Here is a 22,547-nt window from a genome sequence, read left to right as displayed (position 1 = left end):
TCTTGCACTGCTGGTGGGAATGTGAATTGGTACAGCCACTATGGAGAACGGTATGGAGGTTCCTTAAAAAACTACAAATAGAACTACCATATGACCCAGCAATCCCACTACTGGGCATATACCCTGAGAAAACCATAATTCAAAAAGAGACATGTACCAAAATGTTCATAGCAGCCCTATTTACAGTAGCCCGGAGATGGAAACAACCTAAGTGTCCATCATCGGATGAATGGGTAAAGAAGATGTGGCACATATATACAATGGAATATTACTCAGCCATAAAAAGAAATGAAATTGAGCTATTTGTAATGAGGTGGATGGACCTAGAGTCTGTCATGCAGAGTGAAGTAAGTCAGAAAGAGAAAGACAAATACTGTATGCTGACACATATATATGGAATTTAAGAAAAAAATGTCATGAAGAACATAGGGGTAAGACAGGAATAAAGACACAGACCTACTTGAGAATGGACTTGAGGATATGGGGAGGGGGAAGGGTAAGCTGTGACAAAGTGAAAGAGCAGCATGGACATATATACACTACCAAACGTGAGGTAGATAGCTAGTGGGAAGCAGCCGCATAGCACAGGGAGATCAGCTCGGTGCTTTGTGACTGCCTGGAGGGGTAGGATAGGGAGGGTGGGAGGGAGACGCAAAAGGGAGGGGATATGGGAACATATGTATATGTATAACTGATTTAATAAAAAAAAACATATAATCATCTCAATAGATGCAGGAAAAGCTTTTGAGAAAATTCAACACCCATTTATGATAAAAACTCTCCAGAAATTGGGCATAGAGGGAACCTACCTCAACATAATAAAGCCCATATATGGCAAACTGACAGCAAACATCATTCTCAATGGTGAAAAACTGAAAGCATTTCCTCTAAGATCAGGAACAAGATGAGGATGTCCACTCTTGCCACTATTATTCAACATAGTTTTGGAAGTCCTAGCTGCAGCAATCAGAGAAGAAAAAGAAATAAAAGGAATCCAAATTGGAAAAGAAGTAAAACTGTCACTGTTTTCAGATGACATGATACCATAGATAGAGAATCCTAAAGATGCCACCAGAAAACTACTAGAGCTAATCAATGAATTTGGTAAAGTTGCAGGATACACAATTAATGCACAGAAATCTCTTTCATTCCTTTACACTAACAATGAAAGATCAGAAAGAGAAATTAAGGAAAAAATCCCATTATCATTGCAACAAAAAACTAAAATACATAGGAATAAACCTATCTAAGGAAGTAAAAGACCTGTACTCAGAAAACTATAAGACACTGGTGAAAGAAATCAAATATGATATAAATAGATGGAGACATACACAATGTTCTTGGATTAGAAGAATCAATATTGTGAAAATGACTACACTACCCAAAGCAATCTACAGATTCAATGCAATCCCTATCAAATTACTGGTGGCATTTTCTACAGAACTAGAACAAAACATCTTAAAATTTGTAGGGAGATACAAAAGTGCTTTGGATAGCCAAAGCACTCTTGAGGGGAAAAAAAAGAGCTGGAGGAATCAGACTTCCTGACTTCAGACTATACTACAAAGCTATAGTAATCAAGAAAATATGGTACTGGCACAAAAACAGAAATACAGATCAATAAAACAGGACAGAAAGCCCAGAGATAAACCCACATACCTATGGTTAACTAATCTGTGACAAAGGAGGCAAGGATATACAATGGAGAAATGACAGTGTCTTCAATAAGTGGTTCTGGGAAAACATGACAGCTACATGTAAAAGAATGAAATTAGAACACTCCTTAACACCATACACAGAAATAAACCCAAAATGGATTAGAGACCTAAATGTAAGACCAGACACTATAAAATCTTATAGGAAAACATAAGCAGGAGAGTCTATGACATCAATCACAGCAAGATCCTTTTTGACCCACCTCCTAGAGAAATGGAAATAAAAACAAAAATTAAAAAATTGGACCTAATGAAACTTAAAATATTTTGCACAGCAAGGAAAAACATAAACAAAATGAAAAGGCAACCCTCAGAATGGTAGAACATTTTTTTCAAATGAAGCAAAAGACAAAGGATTAATGTCCAAAATTTACAAGCAGCTTATGTAGCTCAATATCACAAAAACAAAAAAACCCAATCCAAAAATGGGCAGAAGACCTAAATAGACATTTTTCCAAAGAAGATATACAGGTTGCCAACAAACACATGAAAGGATGCTGAACATCACGAATCATTAGAGAAATGCAAATCAAAACTACGGTGAGGTATCACCTCACACCAGTCAGAATGGCCATCATCAAAAAATCTACAAACAATAAATGCTGGAGAGGCATTTATTGGAGAAAAGGGAACTCTCTTGCACTGTTGGTTGGAATGTAAATTGATATAGCCACTAGGGAGAACGGTATGGAGGTTCCTTAGAAACTAAAAATAGAACTACCATATGACCCAGCAAACCCACTACTCGGCATTTACCCTGAGAAAACCATAATTCAAAAAGAGACATGTACCAAAATGTGCATTGTAGCTCTATTTACAATAGCCAGGACATGGAAGCAACCTAAGTGTCCATCAACAGATGAATGGATAGAGAAGATGTGGCACATATATACAATGGAATATTACTCAGCCATAAAAAGAAAGGAAATTGAGTTATTTGTAGTGAGGAGGATGGATCTAGAGTCTGTCCTACAGAGTGAAGTCAGAAAGAGAAAAACAAATACCATATGCTAACACATATATATGGAATCAAAAAAAAACTGTATGAAGAAACTAGGGGCAGGAAAGGATTAAGGACACAGACATGGAGAAAGCAGTTGATGACACAGGGAGGGGGAAGGGAAAGCTGGGACAAAGTGAGAGGGTGGCATGGATATACATACACTACCAAATGTAAAATGATAGCTACTGGGAAGCAGACACATAGCACAGGGAGTTCAGCTCGGTGCTTTGTGACCACCTAAAGGGGTGGGATAAGTGGGTGAGAGGGAGGTGCAAGAGGGAGGGGATATGGTTTTATATGTATACGTATAGCTGATTCACTTTTTTATACAGCAGAAACTAACACACTATTGTAAAGCAATTATACTCCAAAACAGGTGTAGTAGAAAAAACTAAAGAAAGCCCAGAAATAAACCTACACACCTATGGTCCACTAATCTATGACAAAGGAGGTAAGGATATACAATGGAGAAAAGACAGTCTCTTCAATAAGTGGCGCTGGGAAAAATGGACAGCTACATGTAAAAGAATTAAACTAGAACACTCCCTAACACCATACACAAAAATAAACTCAAAATGCATGAGAGACCAAAATGTAAGATGGGACACTATAAAACTCTTAGAGGAAAACATAGGAAGAATACTCTTTGACGTAAATTGCAGCAAGATCTTTTTTGATCCACCTCCTAGAGTAATGGAATAAAAAACAAAAAATAAAAAATGGGACCAAATGAAACCGAAAAGCTTTTGCAAAGCAAAAGAAACTACAAACAAGATGAAAAGACAACCCTCAGAATGGAAGAAAATATTTGCAAATGAATCAACAAAGGATTAATCTCCAGTATATATAAACAGCTCATGCAGCTCAACAGTAAAAAAACAAACAACCCAATCCAAAAATGGGCAGATGACCTAAATAGACATTTGTCCCCAAAAGACATGCAGATGGCCAAGAAGCACATGAAAAGCTGCTCAACATCACTAATTATTAGAGAAATATAAACCAAAACTACAATGAGGTATCACCTCATACCAGTTAGAATGGGCATCATCAGAAAATCTACAAACAACAAATGCTGGAGACGGTGTGGAGAAAAGGGAACCCTCTTGCACTATTTGTGGGAATGTAAATTGATACAGTCACCTTGGAGAACAGTATGGAGGTTCCTTAGAAAACTAAAAATAGAATTACCATATGACCCTGCAATCCCACTACTGGGCATATACCCAGAGAAAGCCATAATTCAAAAAGACACATTCACCACAATGTTCATTGCAGCACTATTTACAATAGCCAGGTCATGAAAGCAACCTAAATGCCCATACACAGACGAATGGATAAAGATGTGGTACATATATAAAATGGAATATTACTCAGCCATAAAAAGGAATGAAATGGGGTCATTTGTAGAGACGTGGATAGATCTAGAGACTGTCATACAGAGTGAAGTAAGTCAGAAGGAGAAAAACAAATATCGTATATTAATGCATACATGTGGAACCTAGAAAAATGGTACAGATGAACTGGTCTGTAAGGCAGAAATAGAGACAAAAATGTAGAGAAAAAATGTATGGACACCAAGGGGGGAAAGTGGCGGGGTGGTGGTGGTGGGATGAATTGGGAGACTGAGATTGACATATACACACTTATATGTATAAAATAGATAACCAATAAGAACCTGCTGTATAAAAAAATAAATAAAATTTAAAAATTAAAAAAATAAATAATATTTAAAAAAAGCAGAAAAAAAAGTTCTTTCCTTCACATAGATGTATTTATATGAATGGATTATTTCCATGCTTGTATCTATAAATATAAAAAGGGGAATAAAACCTACCTTGAACCAAAAAAGAAAAAACAAAAACAAACAAAAAAAACAGAACCTAAAGAGAAATTTAGGTTCATACAGAGGAAAACCCTACCAGGGCACTTGCTCCAGTGGTAAACAATTCTGAAGTTGGTCAGAGGTGGGGAATCGTCTCTCATGCAGCCAGCAGCCCCACTGCAAGGAGCGTCCTCATTGCAAAGCTGGGGGACCGTGCCGAGTCGTCTGTGAGTAAACGTGAGGTGAGCCCCAGGCCAGCTGCTGCTGAACTGTTCGCACCCTTCCCAGGTAAAACACCCGAATGTGTGCAAAGACTTGAAAGCCTAGAGGAAGGGCCATGGAGCCACACCAGCGACTGCACGCAGGCCGACTTGGTGCCTGCAGGCCAGCCAGGATGGTCCTGGCCCCAGGTGCTCTTCTGGAAGCTTTCCATTTCCCTGCCTGAGATACCCCTCCTGTCCCGGCCCCCACTGCTTTTTTCCTTCCTCACCTCTGCCCGGGGAGAAATTCCAGCGGCAGGTACGAGTGACACATCCTCTTCTTTAGCAGGTGGCAGCCTGGCAACTCCTGCGGAAAGTCCAGCAGGGCCCCACTCACACCGGGCCACCCACAAAGCCGTGGGCCCTCACTCCCTCCCACCAACCCAGCCCCGAGAATGCTGACGGGGCAGAGAATATGGTGTCGGGCACAGCTGCAGGGGCTCTTGCTGCTTGGAGGGGTGTTTATATTGACCTCAACCCAGGCACTCTTGGGGAGGGCTGGCTGGCCAGGTCACGCTGCCCAGGTCAGCCAATCCTCGCCCCTCAGGGGCTCACAGTTGCAGAAAATGGGCCTTGCTGCACCGGCGAGGTCCAAAGAACAGGTGTAGAGTCCTGAGGGTCAGGATAGACAAGGGGTTGCAGCCCTGGCTTGTTTTCTAATAATTTTATCTGGCCCATGAGTGGGAGACAACTTCACGAAGACCCTCTCCTAATGAGAGGAACCCAGGAGTCAGGGAGAGGAGGGGTGGTGGGTGGAGACAGAGGCCTGGTGCCCCTGCTGCAGTGGAAGCCTCTGGAAGACCAGACGGAGGGAGGCCGCACAGAGTGAAGCCCAGGGTCACAGACTTGTTGGAGGTGCTGTTTGTTAGTTAAAGTCCTGCTCTGAGGTGCTCTGGGTCAGCTCTGACCGACAGGTGGGCTGGGGGTGCTCTGCAGTGACGGCTATGTGCACGGTTCCTGTGTGCCCAGCCCTGCTGGGGTAACTGCCCAGGGGGGTTCCGTATCCAGGGAGGGGCCTGACCACGAAAGCCACGTGGGCTGCTGGGTACCTGCCCAGGTGAGCTCCATATCCTGGGAGCGGCTTGACCACGAGGGCCCAGTGGGCTGCTGGGTACCTGCCCAGGGGGGCTCGGTATCCTGCAAGGGCCCTGACCACGAGAGCCCCATGGGCTGCTGGGGACCTGCCCAGGTGAGCTCCATATCCTGGGAGGGGCCTGACGACGAGAGCCCCGTGGGCTGCTGGGGACATGGTAAAGGACTTCAGGACAGTCAATGAATCCACCGAGGATATACATCCAGTAGTTCCTAATTCCTACACCCTGCTGGTCATTCTACCATTCACCAGGACATGGTATTCTGTATTAGACTTCAATGATGACTTCTTCTGTATTCCATTAGTCACAGAGTCACAAAAAATTTTGGCTTGTGAGTGGCAGGACCCAACATACAAAAAAAAAAAAAAATACTGCTGGGGCATCCTGCCCCAGGGGTTCAAAAATCCCCACACCTTAGGGGAAACGTTAGCTAAAGACCTAAAAGTTCTACCTCTGGAGAAGGGAACCCTCCTTCAATATGCAGAGGACATTCTGATCGTCAGCCCTACTAAGGAGGCCTCTCAACTACCTTCCCAATAAAGGATAGAAGGTGTCTAACAAAAAGGCTCAAATATCCCAGACTAAGGTGACCTGTCTGGGGTTCATTCTCACAGAAGGTCGGAGAAGCCCATCCCAGGAAAGGGAAGAAGCCATTTGCAGCCTTACCCCTTCTAAAACTAGAAGACAGCTTAGGGGTTCCTGGGGAGGCCGGGGTTTGCTGCATCTGGATCCCTAACTACAGTCTAATAGCTGGGCCTCTATATGAAACACTGACAGGAAAAGATGATAATCCTTTTGAATAGAATCCAGAAGCGGCCTTTCAAGAATGGAAAGAGCAGTCACTTCAGACCCTTGCCCTGGAACTCCCTAATTTATCTAAACCCTTTGACCTTTACATTCCCGGTCGAAGGTGAATTGCCCTTTTAGTATTAGTGCAAAAACTGGGACCACTTGAAATGGAACAACGCAAGAATGCCCTCCAGGTAGGAGAAACTACGGTCACAAAGGGCTTGGCCAGCCGCCCAATCCGGCCAGGATACTGGGAGTATCTAAAAACCTGGAAATCAGCAGCCCGCAAGGCCAGCTCCCTCCTAAGGGAAAAGGACCCCACGTGGTGATCCTAACCACCCACCATGCCCTGAAGTTGCAGGGATCGCTCCGTAGGCACACAGACCTTGAGAGAGGAGGCTCTCCAACTCCAACCTCCAGAGAGACAACCGGGGGCAACAGGCCCCCATGACGACTCGTGTGACCATGACTTGACCTGGAGCTTCTCTCAGAAAACAACAAGAGTGTGCCCCAAAAGAGCAGACTGCTGCTTGCAGGACTTACTGCACCCAGAGGGGAGCTAATAAGCTTGGCGGGGGAACCGTATATCACGTTGTCACCATAGAAAAGCCTACGAACACCGCGGTGACAGCGGCCAATGAGACCGGCTGGACTCCTGGCTACTTCAAAAGGCCGTTGACTCAGTGGCCGTCATGGTCATGGATCACCACCGGCCCTGGACTGTCTGGGAGTTGAGCAGGCAGGGCTTGGACACCTGGTGCTGTTTGTAAGTTAATTCAGTGACCTAAATGAAGAAAGCGCAGCCTACTTGTCAGAGAACCTAGGCTGGCAGAAACCGTCAGCCTAAGGTGGCCAAACAACTGTGGGGCGGGGTAAAACCGCCCCCCCCCCGCCAGTGTTTCTGCGTATCTCTTTCCTGGACCTTTAAAGGTCATTAGAATCTATAATACTTCTAATGCTGGTGCTCAGGCGGACAAGCAGTGAGGGAGGAGGGCTGGGGACAATCAACCTCACCTGGAGGCTGCCGGGGAGAAGTTCTAACCCTCCCCACCCCCGAGTATGACGACTCCCCACTCAGCACGAAGCACTTACAGAAGAGGGGTCTGCACCCTCAGCCCCCCAAGAATGAGGAATGGGACAAAAGGCAGAGGAGGGGTTTGTCACCGGCAAAGCCCATAAAAAATTCCTGGGAGATAAAAATAGAATCTGGGCAATAAAATAAAGTCTAACCTTTTTTTCCTTTGTGCTTTGTCTAATTTCGCTTGCTCCTAGGTTTCCACATGCAAAGGTCCCACACCCGGCACTTCAGACCCAATTTCCTGGTGCATAATGGCTGGGCCGACACCTCAGCTCGCGGACCCCCTGCAGACTCTGCGACATAGAGCCTGAGCTCCAGCCAACCCGGCCCTAGAGAGCTCCGCCCCCTCCCTCCCGCTGACGCTGACGGGATCCCTACACAGCAGCCCCGCCCACAGCTCATGGAGGAGCGCCCGCACTCACCTCTCCATTCTCTGATCAAAATATAAAGTGTTCCTTTGCTTCTCAACCAAACTCAGTCTCGTTCTTTTGGCTCCAATGACACTAGGCAGGGGGACCCTTGTTGAGGCCCACTCGAGAGGATCAGTAACAGAAATTGAGAACATTGTAACTTCAATGAACAGACGTGTGAGCCAAACTGTAATTAACATACAACAGTGTATAAGGCTCGTGTAAAATAAGATGTTTCTAACACTTCCATTTGATATTTCCATCACTTTATTATAAGCAAGTTCAGTAGAGGGGTTTGTCTTATTTGTCAGGTCAATATTAGAGAAATGACGTGATTTCCTTCCAGGGATGTACATCTAATAATCTTGGCTGAAGCTTCAATCTTGTTTTGAATGCTTTTCAATTGAAAATGATACCTCTCCTTCAGCTCCCCCATTTCTGAGAAGTATAAAACCTTATAACGTATTATTACCAAAGGGGAAATGCAGGAGGAGGGATAAATTAAGAGTTTGGGATTAACATATACACACAGCTATGTATAAAATAGATCATCAACAAGGAACTTCTGTATAACACAGGGAACAACATTCAATATTCTGTGATAACCTATAAAGGGAAATAATCTGAAAAAGAATACATATCTACATCTACATCATGTATCAACGACAGATAAAATGTAACCTAAGGGAGGCCGATGGTGAGCGCTTCTGACCCTGAAGATTTCAATCAGCTAAAGCTCGGACTCTGACTACTGCCCAAGGCCCTTAAAGAACATACATGTACCCGTAGCTTAAAAATTTCCCAGTTTGGAGTTCGGGGAGATACTGATTTGGAAAAATCCCTGGTGTCCTCCTTACATGAAAGGGACTCTACCTACAGCTAAAACATGCCTGACACCCAGAGGATGGTACACCATTTGACCGGGAAGGGTTTGGAAAAAGCACCTCATTTCCTCATCTCCTGGTAGTCGGGCTCACCCCTCCAGCCTCTTTTCTAACAAGCTCCCCACTTGCAGAATCAGCAGCTTTAACCTCCCGTTTCGCACAGTTAGCAATTTGTCCGGAGGATGAACAGGAAGAGCGGGAACCAATGATAGACCAACCCTAGGTGTTTGGACAGGCACATGTCACTCTAATTTCCAAGCAGGAAGAAGAACTAACCAAAGTCTCAGCCTGCACCCCAGAACAAGAATAGGGCCTGAAGCATCCTGGGGTTTTGTGGCCAGTGCCCAAAAAAGCGACTTAAAAAATGGAGCTCAGTGGCGCTGCAATTGACAAACCTGCACTGTTATAAATGATAACAATCTTCCAAATATATATTGAGGTAAGGAAATGAAAAGGATTTGAAAGCAAGGCAGAATTGCAGGAAACAGTTTTCAACAGGTAGACTGGAGTCGCCTTTAAAGCACGTGAAAAGCGGCAGAACTTCGACAATGATGCAGTTGGCCAAAAAGGGCGTATGCTTTTTTTCCTGAATATATTAAAGACTGATTCCCCAGAAGGACCCTCTTACTGCCACGCAGAGCCTAGTTTGGGTCGCTCCTCTTGCACCAGGGAGTTGCACGTGTAGACGGTTCGACAGAACCTCTTTCTAGGCTCTTGTAGCCAAGTCATGGCCACCAGTCAGACTGCCTCCTGGCCATCCTGCAGGGCACAGAGCTCAGCAAAGGGTATCCACCCCTTCTACAGCAACGTCAGTCGGCTCACCGGCTTGGTGAGGTAAGTACCCGGGTTCCATACCCCGCCCCACATGAATGTACAGCCCCGCCTGTTCCCTACAGATAAATGCACACAAGATAAATGCAGCCCTCATGCACTCTCCACATCCTGTCCCTGCAGAAGGTGGTGGCAGAAATGAACTGCCTGGGCATGATGGTGGACTTGTCCCATGTCTCGGATGCTGTGGCACGGCGAGCCCTAGAAGTGTCACAGGCACCTGTCATCTGCCACTCAGCTGCCCGGGGGATGTGCAAGAACACTCGGAATGTTCCTGATGATATCCTGCAGCTTCTGGTGAGAGACTGCCCTGGCCCTCATACCTAAAGCAAGAGGTTCAAACCAGGAGCCCTTGAACCTGAGCCTCTTCTCCCTCAATTTCCTCAAACCCCAAGTTAAACATCTTCTGCCCCCAAAACCCACGATCCACAGCCCCTGAACTCTTGAGCCCTAGGTGGGGGTCTAGGTGGTAAGATACTCCTCCAAACCCAGAAACCCAGGGCCAAGACACCACCCAGACCAGGGCTGCAGCTCCTCCGTTCACACAAACCCAGAGAGGAGACGACTCTGACCTCAAAGCCAGGGCTGAACACCTTCCTCAGAGGGGCCGAGAGAGTGAACAGGCAGATGGCTGTGCTGGGGGCCAAGCTGACTGTCCACTGGTCCACCCCTGCAGAAGTAGAACTGTGGCATCGTGATGGTGTCCTTGTCCGTGCGGGTGCTGCAGTGCAACCTGTTAGCCAACGTGTCTACTGTGGCAGGTGAGCCTCAACCTGGGCTCTCTGAAAACTCAGATTTGGAGCTGAAGCTGGGTCCAAATTTGGGGAGGACTTCAGAAGAGCCCCAGTGGTTTGACCCACCTGTTGGCAATAGGTACAGCTCCCAAAAACCCAATAATGGACGGTACACAGCACCTTGGTGCCATGTGGAACTGGAGCCACGGAATCAAAACTGCAATACTGATGGGTATCAGGGAGGCTATCAGACACAGAGCCCGGGTGCTGCCCATCTGTGCCTCTGCAGGGGCTCCTAAAGCGCACTTCCCCTACCTCTGGCCAAGGGACTGGCCAGATCCTTAGGTCTCTGGGGTCTTCATCAGTTGTACTCTTGTTCCTCTCTCAACCTCCACACCCGGGGAAAGGAGCCCTCACAGGTTCTCAAGGAGACTGGGAGGCAGGGTGAATCTTGGGTGGGAAATGGCTCAAACAGGGGGCTCTGGGGTCCACTCCAAATCTGAAGTCCAGTCTAGAGCCAGCTGGGATCACTTCAGATCAAACCTCAGGGCCCTCTAGTTGGTAATCTCGGTGCCAGGCCATGAAGGAACTGGCCTGTTTGGCCTACAGGCTGCAAAAAGGGGAATCAACAGATGGCAGTCATCACCCCCACCCCTGCCCTGGAAGCCCCACACTGCTGACTTTCCATTCTTCAGATCACTTTGACCACATCAGGGCAGTCATTGGATGCAAGTTCATCGGGATTGGTGGAGATTATGATGGGGCTGGCTGGTGGGTGCTTCCCCATGGCTTGTCTTGGGCTGGCTGGGCAGCAGTGGGGCTTTCACAGCCACCGTGCCCACAATACTGTGGTCCTCATGGCCTTGACCATAGCCTCAGGTGTGCTGGCCCAACTGGTATCTCCCCTCTCCCAGGGTCTGCTTCCTGGGCTCTCCTGTCTGTTTGGCCCTACTCTAAGTCATCATGTTTGTCTAAAACACCACACAGAGCTCATCTGCCCAGCATCTGCGCCCATCCAGTGCCAGCAGACCCAGGGCCTCTGAGCAGACTCTTAGCAAGGTCTGGGCTGTGCTGACCATCTTCTCTGCCTGCAGTTGGGTCTGTGCATGCAGGGGTGTCAACCCAGTTCTTAAAAAGCTTTTCTTCTCTTTATAAAATGGAGGCAAAAATTGCATTCATTGAAAGGCATAGATCTTAACAGTACAACTCAATGACTTTTGATGAATAGTCGAGGCGCTTTTGGGGTATTCCTCTGAAGGATGAAGAGCAGGAGTGAATCATTTACTCTCTCCAAGTCTCCATTTTCCATATCTGACCAGGGCTGGGGTTCAGTGGACCCTGGACACATAGGGCTTTGGTTCTGACTCAGGACCAGCGAACAGGTCTGAGGCCCAAGAGCTGGCTGGCTGGCAGCCACACAGGTTCCCACAGGGGCTGGAGGATGTGTCCATATACCCGGTACTGATAGAGGAGTTGCTGGGGAGTGGCTGGAGTGAGGAAGAGCTCTGGGGTGTGCTTCGAGGAAACGTGTGGCAGGTCTTCAGACAGGTGGAACAGGTATGCTGGGCTGGGCAAAAGAGTAGCTCTGAGCAGGTGGTCTGAGCAGGTGTATGCGGAGGTGCTGTGAGAGGTGCTGCCCTCTGACCGTCGCCTCCAGGTACGGGAGGAGAACGAGGGACAGAGTCCCTTGGAGGATGAGTTCCCAGATGAGCAGCTGGGCAGCTCTTGCCACTCCGTCCTCCCACGTCTGCATCAGAGAGAGGATCTGGCTCCAGACCAGAAACTAACCAGAGCTGCGGTTCGTGGGAATCCCATTTTGTCACCTAAGTGGTCATTCTCAAAATCTTGCCCCCACATGGGCCCAGGCCTCACAGTTATTGCTGCCTTCCCAGTCCTCATTGTTTGGCTCTGGTGATCCAGTTAATCCTGCCAGATGTCACTTTGGCAGCCACAGATACCCCACAAAGTTTCCTTGCATGTGAGCATAAACATTTCCTGAAAATAAATGTTTTAGAAATGGAATCAGCACAAGTGTCCTTCTCCGTGGTGGGGTCTGTGGTGCAGGCTCCCAATACTGGGGTTTGGTGGGGGACCCTGCAGTTTAGACACCAGATACTCAAGGAAGACCTGTTGACAGTGGCCTGAGGAAATCCAGGTGGCTTGGCTCAGCACTGGAAGAAGACAGTGGGTGGCTCTGGCTGCGGGAGGGTGGACCTTACTCAGTTCCCTCTGTATAGCTCACCTCAATCCACATCCTGACCCACTGAGTACCACCTGGGGATCTTTCAGGGAATTCTGGTTCAGATGCCCAAGAAAAGAACATGCCTAGATCACAAATGATCTTTGTACCTATTTGGACAGAGCCCAGAATCTCAGGCTACTTAATGGACCATGGAACTCCAATGGCTAGACTGCTCTGGATGTGGGCGCACCTCCTCCCCTGTTCTTCAGGGACTTCCTCTCTAATCGGTTCAGGCTACTTAGACAACCACCCCATCTTCCCCCAGTTCATTAATGATAATAGCAACTGCACTAATTATAGCCAAATGTGAGTTAATACATTAGTTAATAAAGAGAGGTAGGGCTTCCCTGGAGGCACAGTGGTTAAGAATCCACTTGCCAATGCTGGGGACACGGGTTTGAGCCCTGCTCCGGGAAGATCCAACATGCCGCGGAGCAACTAAGCCCATGCACCACAACTACTGAGCCCACGTGCCGCAACTACTGAAGCCCGTGCGCCTAGAGCCGGTGCTCTGCAACAAGAGAAGCCATCACAATGAGAAGTCTGCGCACCGCAATGAAGAGGGGCCCCCTCTCACTGCAACTAGAGAAAGCCCACGTGCAGCAACAAAGGCCCAACACAGCCAAAAATAAACAAATAAATAAATAAATAAAATGAAAAAAGATACAATACAGTATTGTCAACCATAGTTGCCATGCTGTACATTACATCCCAGAATGTATTTGTCTTGTAACATGAAGTTTGTATCCTCTGACCACCTTCACCCATTTCCCCCCCAACCTCATCCCCATAGGTTAAAATTTTAAATAGAGAAGCCCAGATAAGCTTCAATGAGAAGACGACACCTGAGCAGAGATTTGAGTTAGTCAAGTTGGTGTCTAGTGGAAGAGTGCACAGGAGAGGAAAGGGCCAGTGCAAAGACCCTGGGGCAGGAGCTTGTGTGGTGTGTTAGAAGAACAGGAAGGAGCCCACTGTGGTTGCAGCACAGAAAGGAGAAGAGAGTAATGGAAGTCAGATACACGATGGATGGAGAGCAGTAAGCAAATAGGACACAGTGGTCAGACCCCGAATGGCCTTGTAGGACGCTCTGCAGGCTTTGTTAGCTCTTCACGATAGGAGCCAGTGAAGGGTTTTTAGGAGAGGAGTGGCATGACTGATCACATTCCCCATGATCACGGTGACTGCTGTATGAAAAACAGACTCTGGGGGCCACGGTAGACACAGGCAGATCAGTTAGACGGCTCTTCAGTCACCGATGTCAGAAACGATGGTGGCTCAGGACGGAGAGATAGTAGGGGAGGTGGTGAGAAGTGGTCACATTCTAAAAATATTTTGAAGGTAGAGCAACAGGAGTAAAAGGAAGAAAATCAAAAGCCCATGTCCCAGAGATAACTGTTAATTTATTTATTCTAAGCAAATACGGTCCCTCTAAAAACCACAAAGCTTGCCAAGGATGCTCTTCTCAGAGGTACTAACTTTTTATTCCTCAGCCTACTCTGGCCTGGTCTCCCCCTCTGCCACTCTCCCAAAACTGCTCTGATTAAAGTCACCAATTACCTCGAAGTTGCTCAATCTACGAGACACTGACCTGTCCTCAATCTTGTTCTGCTAGCAGCACATGGCATGGTTGAGTCTCCCCTCTTCCTTGATCTCTCTCCTCCCTGGGTTCATCGACCGCACACTCTCCCAATTTTTCTCTCTACCCCTGCTTTTCAGTCTCTTTTGCGGTTTTCACATCCTCCCCTCACATGCTGAGGTTGCTCCTTAGTCATGGGCCCTCTTCCCTTCAAATTTCACACATCCTCCCTCACAAATTTATTCACTCCCATGGTGTAAAATATTGGCCATGATCATCTCCAAAGGCACCCCAACCTCACACCAACTGCTCAAAACACATCCCCACTCGGATGTCGTAAGGGCATCTCCTACTCAACATGTAGAAAACAAAGCCTTGATCTTCCCTCCTAAGCCTTGTCCTCTGTCTCCAATTATTTATTCATCAGACACTTACTGAGCCCCTAAGATATGCCAAGCACTGGTAGGCACTAGAGATAAAATGATGAGGCAGGAGGGAAAGGTTCAATAGAACAAAGGGTTATAGAAAAGGAACTTACACATATGTGTGAAATTAAAACTGTGTATGGTGCTATGAAGGAGCAATTACATAAGGCTGTGGGAGTCTAGGTCAGCAGGGAAGAGACTGATGGGGGTTGAGGAGGGCCTCCCTTAAGAAATAATCTCTGGGGACTTCCCTGGTGGCGCAGCGGTTCAGAATCCGCCTGCCAGCACTAGTTACAATAGCCAGGATATGGAAGCAACCTAAGTGTCCATTGACAGACGAATAGATAAAGAAGATGTGGCACATATATACAATGGAATATTACTCAGCCATAAAAAGAAATGAAACTGAGTTACTTGTAGTGAGGTGGATAGACCTAGAGTGTCATACAGAGTGAAGTAAGTCAGAAAGAGAAAAACAAATACCGTACACTAACACATATATATGGAATCTAAAAAAATAAAATGGTTCTGATGAACCTAGGGGCAGGACAGGAATAAAGCCGCAGACGTAGAGAATGGACTTGAGGACACGGGGAGGGGGAAGGGTAAGGTGCGACGAAGTAAGAGAGTAGCATTGACATATATACAATAGCAAATGTAAAATAGCTAGCTAGTGGGAAGCAGCTGCGTAGCACAGGGAGATCAGTTCAGTGCCTTGCGACCACCTAGAGGGGTGGGATCAGGAGGGTGGGAGGGAGACGCAAGAGGGAGGGGATATGGGGATATACGTATGCATATAGCTGATTCACTTTGTTATACAGCAGAAACTAACACACCATTGTAAAGCTATTATACTCCAATAAAGATGTTTAAAAAAAAAAAAACAAAACAAAACAAGAATCCGCCTGCCAATGCAGGGGACACCGGTTTGCTCCCTGGTCAGGGAAGATCTCACATGCCTCGGAGCAACTAAGCCTGCGAGCCACCACTACTGAGCCCATGTGCCACAACTTCTGAAGTCTGTGCGCATAGAGCCCGTGCTCCGCAACAAGAGAAGCCACTGCAGTGAGAAGCCCATGCACCGCAACAAAGAGTAGCCCCTGCTCGCCGCAATGACAGAAAGCCCACACGCGGCAACGAAGACCCAACGCAACCAACAATTAATGAATGAATGAATTCAAACTTATATTAAAGAAACAAAGAAGAAGTCTCTGCTGGGAATTCCCTGGTGCTCCAGGGGTTAGGACCCTGTGCCTCCAGTTCAGGTCTGGGTTCATTCCTGGTTGGGGAACTAAGATCCTGCAAGCTGGCATCGCAGCCCAAATAAAAATGAAATAAAATAAAATATATTAAAATTAAAAAAGAAAGAATCTCTGATTCAAGGTCTAAAGGGCGAGAAGGTGTTTATCAGGCCAATATGTGGGGGGAAAATTTTTCCCATTTCAGTAAGTAGCACCTCCATTTACCCAATTACACATCCTTAACCCACATTCCCCACATCCAATTCATCACTTACTCCTATTTGCCTCCAAGCCATCACTAACCTTCCAAATGTGACTCTAACCTGCCTGCTTTACTCCATTTCCAAGGCCACCAATGTGCACAAAGCCAGTCTCCTAATGAGTCTCCCCAAATCTTCTCCTGCCCCCTCCTATCCATTCTCTTACAATAGCCAGTATGGTGTCTGAAAAAGCCATCTCTGCTAACACCACTTCTCTGTTTATACCCTGAAATGGCTTCCCACCAAGTTTAGGATAAATCCCAAAGAGATGATGGACTGGAGGTTGAAAGACAAGAAGGAGGTAGGATGTTAGGTTAGAAAGAGGGATAAAGGGTCTAGGTAAACAGCGAAAAGGGCTGAAAAGAAAATGATCAGCACTTGTACAACAATCCTGATGCAGGCAGGAAAATGCAGGAATAGCGAAGGAATACCAATAGCCACTTTTTATTTCTGCAATGCCTTTGCAATTCCCAAAGTGCTTCATTTATAACTGTGATTCTCAAACCTAGCTGTACATTAGAATCATCTGGAGAGATTTTAAAAACTACCAATGGCCAGGCCTCACCCCAAGCCACTTAAATCAGAATATACAGTTCACTAGGGCAGGAATTTTGTCTGTTTCATTCACTGTCCATATGAAAAGTACCTGGCACATACATGGTGCTCAGAAAATATTTACTGAATGAATAAATGAAGGAAGAAATGTACCACTATCACCTGAGATCCAAGGAAGAATTCTTTTCAAAATTTAGGGAGTAACCAGGCAACGTCAGTTACCATGGCAGCCCTGGGAAAAACATTACCAAGTGACACTAACACTCCCAGGAACCTACACTTGTTTCCACGATAAGTAAACCTTTCTCATTTCTAAAGTACTATACTGTGAAATATGCATCTCAGTCACAACTAGAGGTTACTCAATGTCTGCTGTGAGCGGGAGGAAAAGAGAAGGGCCTTACACAGTATCTAAAGCAATGACAAGAAGAAACTAGGGGCCACGGGCAGAGACAGACAGGCTCACACAGGCTCTAATACCTATGACATTCTGAGGTGATCACATTGTAAGGGCTCGAGCATGAGAAAGCAGCCACTAACCAGCTACCCTGTCTCAAATATTTGGAGAAAGTCAATGCAAATACATACCTATGTATTATTCTTTTCTGATCATTCTTTCAGTGTATCCCGTCTGGCTTTGTGCAAAGTGATTCTTTGTTTTGTACCTGAAAAATGAGTGGCACATGTAAATGGATGAAACATGTCAGAGCAGACATCCAAGGAGCTCTTCAGCTAACGAACGAGGAGCTCCGAGTTCTGGGAAAGAATTGTAAAAGTAGTGTAGAATCACAATATCTTAGAGCATCCTTTGTATCAACTCCCCTCTATCATATCACCAATCAGTGGTCATCAGCCTATACATGAACTTTTCAGTGACAGAAAACCCAGCACTCTCTAGACAGATCTAGGCATTTCTAGTTGCTACAGCAGTCTATATCAAATCTAGAATCTGACTCCCTGTCACGCATCAGTCCCAGTCTGCCTTCTGCAATTGTACACCCCATGGCACACCTCATCTCTTTTCCATCTGGCACATTTCCCAAACACATGAGGACAATTTTGTTCTTCCTAAAGCTCTCTTCTCCCATGTCACCCTCCTAAATCACTCCTTCCTGTGTTTATGACTTTGAGGAGCCCCCAAGGTTTTCTCATCCCAAGGCCATGACAAGCAATGGCATCAGTGCACCTGCTACAGATTCTGGGAAAGGGGCAGGCCCACAAAAGAGTCTGGCAAATGTGACTGACTACCTGAAGTGTGAGTACATGTGACAACCTCAGCCTCTCTTCAGTCCTCAGCCTCTATCCAAGGTTTCTCCATAGCACATTATTGACATTTTGGGCCAGATAATTCTTTTGGGGTGGTGGGGAGGGCTGTCCTATGCCTTGTACGATATGCAGTAGCATCCTGGCCTCTACCCACCAGATGCCTGCAGCATCCCCCCAACCCCGGATGTGACAAAGAAAAATGTCTCCAGCCATTGTCAAACATCCTGGAGGAAGGGTGAGGGCAAAATCACCCTCACTCAAGTGCCACTGCTCTATTCAATGACTGTTCACTCATGAGTACTCAAAACTCTCTCCTCTGCTGGCTTAACAGGTAACTCTCCAGAAAGTCTATTGTGTATCAAAATGCTATTTGAAATTTAATAGTATTTATCTCTATAACAGTATCTGATGAAAGTAAAACTCTTTCTCCAGATGTTGAGAACCTCCGAGGTGGTTAATCCACGTTTACCTTATCTCCCCAGGCACTGGAAATTACAGAAATGATCGGTCACCCATTTTCGGGATCCGTTCAAGAAGTACCAGTAGTGTAAGGCTTTTTGGCAACCTGAACAACTGAATTCAAGTAAAATATTCTGCCTGACCATGGCTTTGTGAGACAAGCCACAAACCTGTAGCAGGACCCTCCTCTCTGCTATTTACGGGATTGAGGTATCTGACTGGAAAGCCGGTGGAGGTGAACTACCCAAGAAAGCAGTGGGTTCAGGATGAGAAGTTGGAAAGGGTGACAAAGGAGGGGAGAATGAACCTCAGCTGAAAAGGAAGGGGAAAAGTACCAAGAGATGAGTTCTCTTGACTGAAGAGAAGATACGCTGAAGGCCACAAGCTTGCCCTCAGGGCCGTCAGCTCTCTGGGGAGCTCTAAGGGAAGGGTGAGCCTGGACCTACGACTCCGGACTCCTGGTCTCGGCCCCCAGGCCTGACCATTCACTCAGACTCTCAATAAATACTTGTATTAAAAGACCTTAGGGCTCCCTGGTGGCGCAGTGGTTGGGAGTCTGCCTGCCGATGCGGGGGATGTGGGTTCGTGCCCCGGTCCGGGAGGGTCCCACGAGCCGCAGAGCAGCTGGACCCGTGGGCAGTGGGCGCTGGGCCTGCACATCCAGAGCCTGTGCCCCGCGGCGAGAGAGGCCACAAGGGTGAGAAGCCCGCGTACCGCACCCCCCCCCTAAAAAAAAGACCTTACACGGGGCCCACATCTGGGAAAACATCATAAGTTACAGGGGGAGACCTGAACTGGCCAAGCCATGACAGGAGCTGTGAGGGCGACAAAAGAGCATTGCAGGGATCGGACATCGGATCGCCAGAAGCCCTCCGTCCTCCTGGTTCGTAATGCCAGGGCCCCATCGCCGCGTATCGCCGGACCCCGGTCCTGCCTCCATAGCGCACCCTTCCCCAAGGTTGGCCGGGGTCTGGAGCCACCATCCCCTGTTAGGACCTACAGATCTCACCGCTGCTAAACTCTACAGATCCCGCTCCTCCCACACAGTTCGCCAATTCCATGGGCCTTACTGAGCCGCGCCAGCCACCGTCCGCGAGGCCTTGGCGCGCCTGTGACGTCACTGTCGTGCGCCTCTCCCGCAGCAAGGGGAGCATGGCTTTGGCACGGCGGCTGCAGCTGTTGTCACTCACGGCTCGGTTGCTTCTGGCGCCTCGCCGGGACCTGACAGTCCGCGGTCCTAACGAGACCCTGCCCGTGGTGCGCATCCTGCGGGCTCTACAGCAGCAGCAGGAAGAGTGGCAGAGCGGGCAGCAGAGCCCCACGCGGCCGCTGCTGGCACGACCTGGGCCGCCGCTGATGTCAGCGCGGTGACCGGAGTTGAACCAGCCGGCACGCCTCACGCTGGGCCCTTGGGAGCCTGCGCCACTCGCTTCGCACGGCTGGAGGAATCGGCGCGCCCACGGGGACCATTTCTCCATCGAGCGCGTGCAACATGAGGCTCCAGTGCTGCGGAACCTCTCGCCCAAGGGCAGCTGCACCGAACTGGGTCCTGAGCTCTGCGTTCTGAGTGCACTACAAGAGGCTGCTCCCGAAGTTGTTCGGCCCACAACCGTGCAGTCGAATAACATTCCCCCATTCCTTCGCGGACGCCACATCCTCTACGCCGCAGAAACCGGCAGTGGCAAAACTCTCAGCTACATGCTACCTCTCCTTCAACGGCTCTTGGGCCAACCAAGCCCGGACCCCTGTCGTATCCCTGCCCCTCGAGGCCTGGTTCTTGTGCCTTATCGAGAATTAGCCGAACAGGTGCAGGCCGTGGCCCAGCCCTTGGGCAGCTCCTTGGACCTCCAGGTGCGGGAGTTAGGGGGAGGCCATGACATGAGGAGGATCAGGCTGCAACTGTCCAAACAACCTCCAGCAGATATTCTAGTGGCCGCTCCGGGGGCTCTGTGGAAGGCCCTGAAAACTCAACTGATCAGCCTGGAGCAGCTCTCCTTGGTGTTCGATGAGGCAGACACGCTGTTGGATGAAAGCTTCCTGGAACTGGTGGATTACATCTTGGAGGGGAGCCATATAGCAGAAGGCCCAGCTGACTTAAAAGACCCCTTCAATCCGAAAGCTCAGTTAATGCTGGTGGGAGCCACATTTCCTGAAGGTGTAGGCCAGCTGCTGAGTAAAGTTGCCAGCTTAGACTCTCTAACCACGGTTACCAGTGACAAGCTCCACTGCATCATGCCTCATGTCAGACAGACATTCATGAGGCCGAAGGGAACAGAGAAGGTGACTGGGTTGGTGCAGATCCTCAGGCAGCATGACAGAGCATATAGGACTGGCCCCGCAGGAACTGTTCTGGTGTTCTGTAATTGCTCCAGCACCGTGAACTGGCTGGGGTATATATTCTGGATGACCACAAAATCCAACACTTAAGACTGCAGGAACAGATGCCAGCCTCAACGAGAGCAGGCATCTTCCAGTCCTTCCAGAAGGGCTCCCGAAACATTCTTCTCTGCACAGACATCGCCTCTCGGGGCCTGGACAGCACCCAGGTGGAGCTAGTCATCAATTATGATTTCCCTCTCACCCTGCAAGACTACATCCACAGAGCAGGGCAGGGAGGGTGGGTCGGGTGGGGAGCGAGGTGCCAGGCACCGTCGTCAGCTTTGTGACCCATCCCTGGGACGTGAGCCTGGCTCAGAAGATTGAACTGGCAGCTCGCCGGAGAAGCCTTCCAGGACTGGGGTCCTCAGTGAGAGAGCCTTTGCACCAGCAAACCTTATTGCAGCAGGCTTATATATGATGCCATAACAGGGACCTTTCCCTCTGTGCTGGATGGGTGAGCACACTTGTCAGTAGGGTGCTCTGGGCTGCCTAGTTACCTTCTGAAGACCCAGGCTGCTGTCTGGCTTCAAAAGGTAAGCTGCTGGCCAACACTGGAGGGTGAACTACTGAGCATGGCTCTCTGTAGTCTTTCATGTGAAGAATAATGTCGATCCTGGCTCTCTATTATGTCATGGTTTCTAACAATAAGCAATGTTTCTATGGGTGTCCCTTAATAACAGTTTCCACTGGGGCAGAATTCAGTAGACTCTGAGAAGATTCACACTCCAAACTACCACACTTAGGATGAAGGCTCTTTCAATTGATGTTTTACTTTAAATTTTATTTCCTGCCCCCAAACATCCATTAAGCCCCCAGGAGAAGGAAGGGGAGATTTGACTAGCAATAGAGAGAAATTTTCTTCACAAAAATGGCCATGGCAAGCTTAGGCACTTTTGGTGAAATCTCTCTGGGAAGTACTGGCAGAGGAATAAAATGCAAACTGACACAGAAATATTGCTTGGTGTGCATTTCCAGGCTCTGCTTTCTTTCTCATCTCTTGGTGGCAGGTGGAGGAAGAGGAGAAAAGGTTAAACTTCTTTATAAACTGGAAGAATAAGCTTATAACATCCTCTCACTATCTCTGCATAGGTTCTAGTCTCTGCAGCATTATATAAGTTTTGCCCAAAGTAATGACAGTTGAAAGTCAAATGTAATATTTCACCAAACAACTTAAAAATGCTTGCACACTGGAAAGGGTTAAGTTGCAGAGAACACAAATGGATGCAGAGCAACCTTTGCCAAAAGAGAACATTGTGCTAAATGTACAGTCATAGCTTTTTTCCATATGAAGAAACAAAAGGATAAAAGAACTTTGTCAGTTTTTTGGTCAGATCACAGAGAGAGGACTGGGGCTGGCGGCGTGAACACAGCCTGCAAGTTAGGGCACCACGGCTGGCCGGGAGGGAGTCCGGGAAAAAGTCTGGACCTGCTGAAGAGGCAAGAGACTTTTTCTTCCCTTTTTGTTTCCTGGTGCATGAGGAGAGGGGATTAAGAGCGCTGCTTAAAGGAGCTCCAGAGATG

At 47.8% G+C, this 22,547-nt stretch overlaps 1 protein-coding gene and 1 pseudogene across 2 annotated transcripts; both read left to right on the top strand.

Annotated features, from left to right (window-relative positions):
* Window positions 1-10,586: 10,586 nt before the first annotated feature.
* LOC309800779 (dipeptidase 2-like) lies at window positions 10,587-12,538 on the top strand (the record flags this gene model as incomplete). Its single annotated transcript, XM_082615099.1, has 4 exons — window positions 10,587-10,650; window positions 11,319-11,394; window positions 12,045-12,180; window positions 12,281-12,538. The coding sequence occupies 4 exons, from the start codon at window positions 10,587-10,589 to the stop codon at window positions 12,536-12,538; spliced, it is 534 nt and encodes a 177-aa protein (XP_082471225.1).
* Window positions 12,539-19,799: 7,261 nt separating this feature from the next.
* Window positions 19,800-21,744, top strand: LOC309800025 (putative ATP-dependent RNA helicase DDX28; annotated as a pseudogene). The gene has a single exon. The product of its transcript is annotated as a putative ATP-dependent RNA helicase DDX28 (transcript).
* The last annotated feature ends 803 nt before the right edge of the window (window positions 21,745-22,547 follow it).

The sequence above is a fragment of the Mesoplodon mirus genome, assembly GCF_964341445.2.
Source record: "Mesoplodon mirus genome assembly, chromosome: 3".
NCBI lineage: Eukaryota > Metazoa > Chordata > Mammalia > Artiodactyla > Ziphiidae > Mesoplodon > Mesoplodon mirus.
This window is presented reverse-complemented; position numbering and strand designations above follow the sequence as displayed.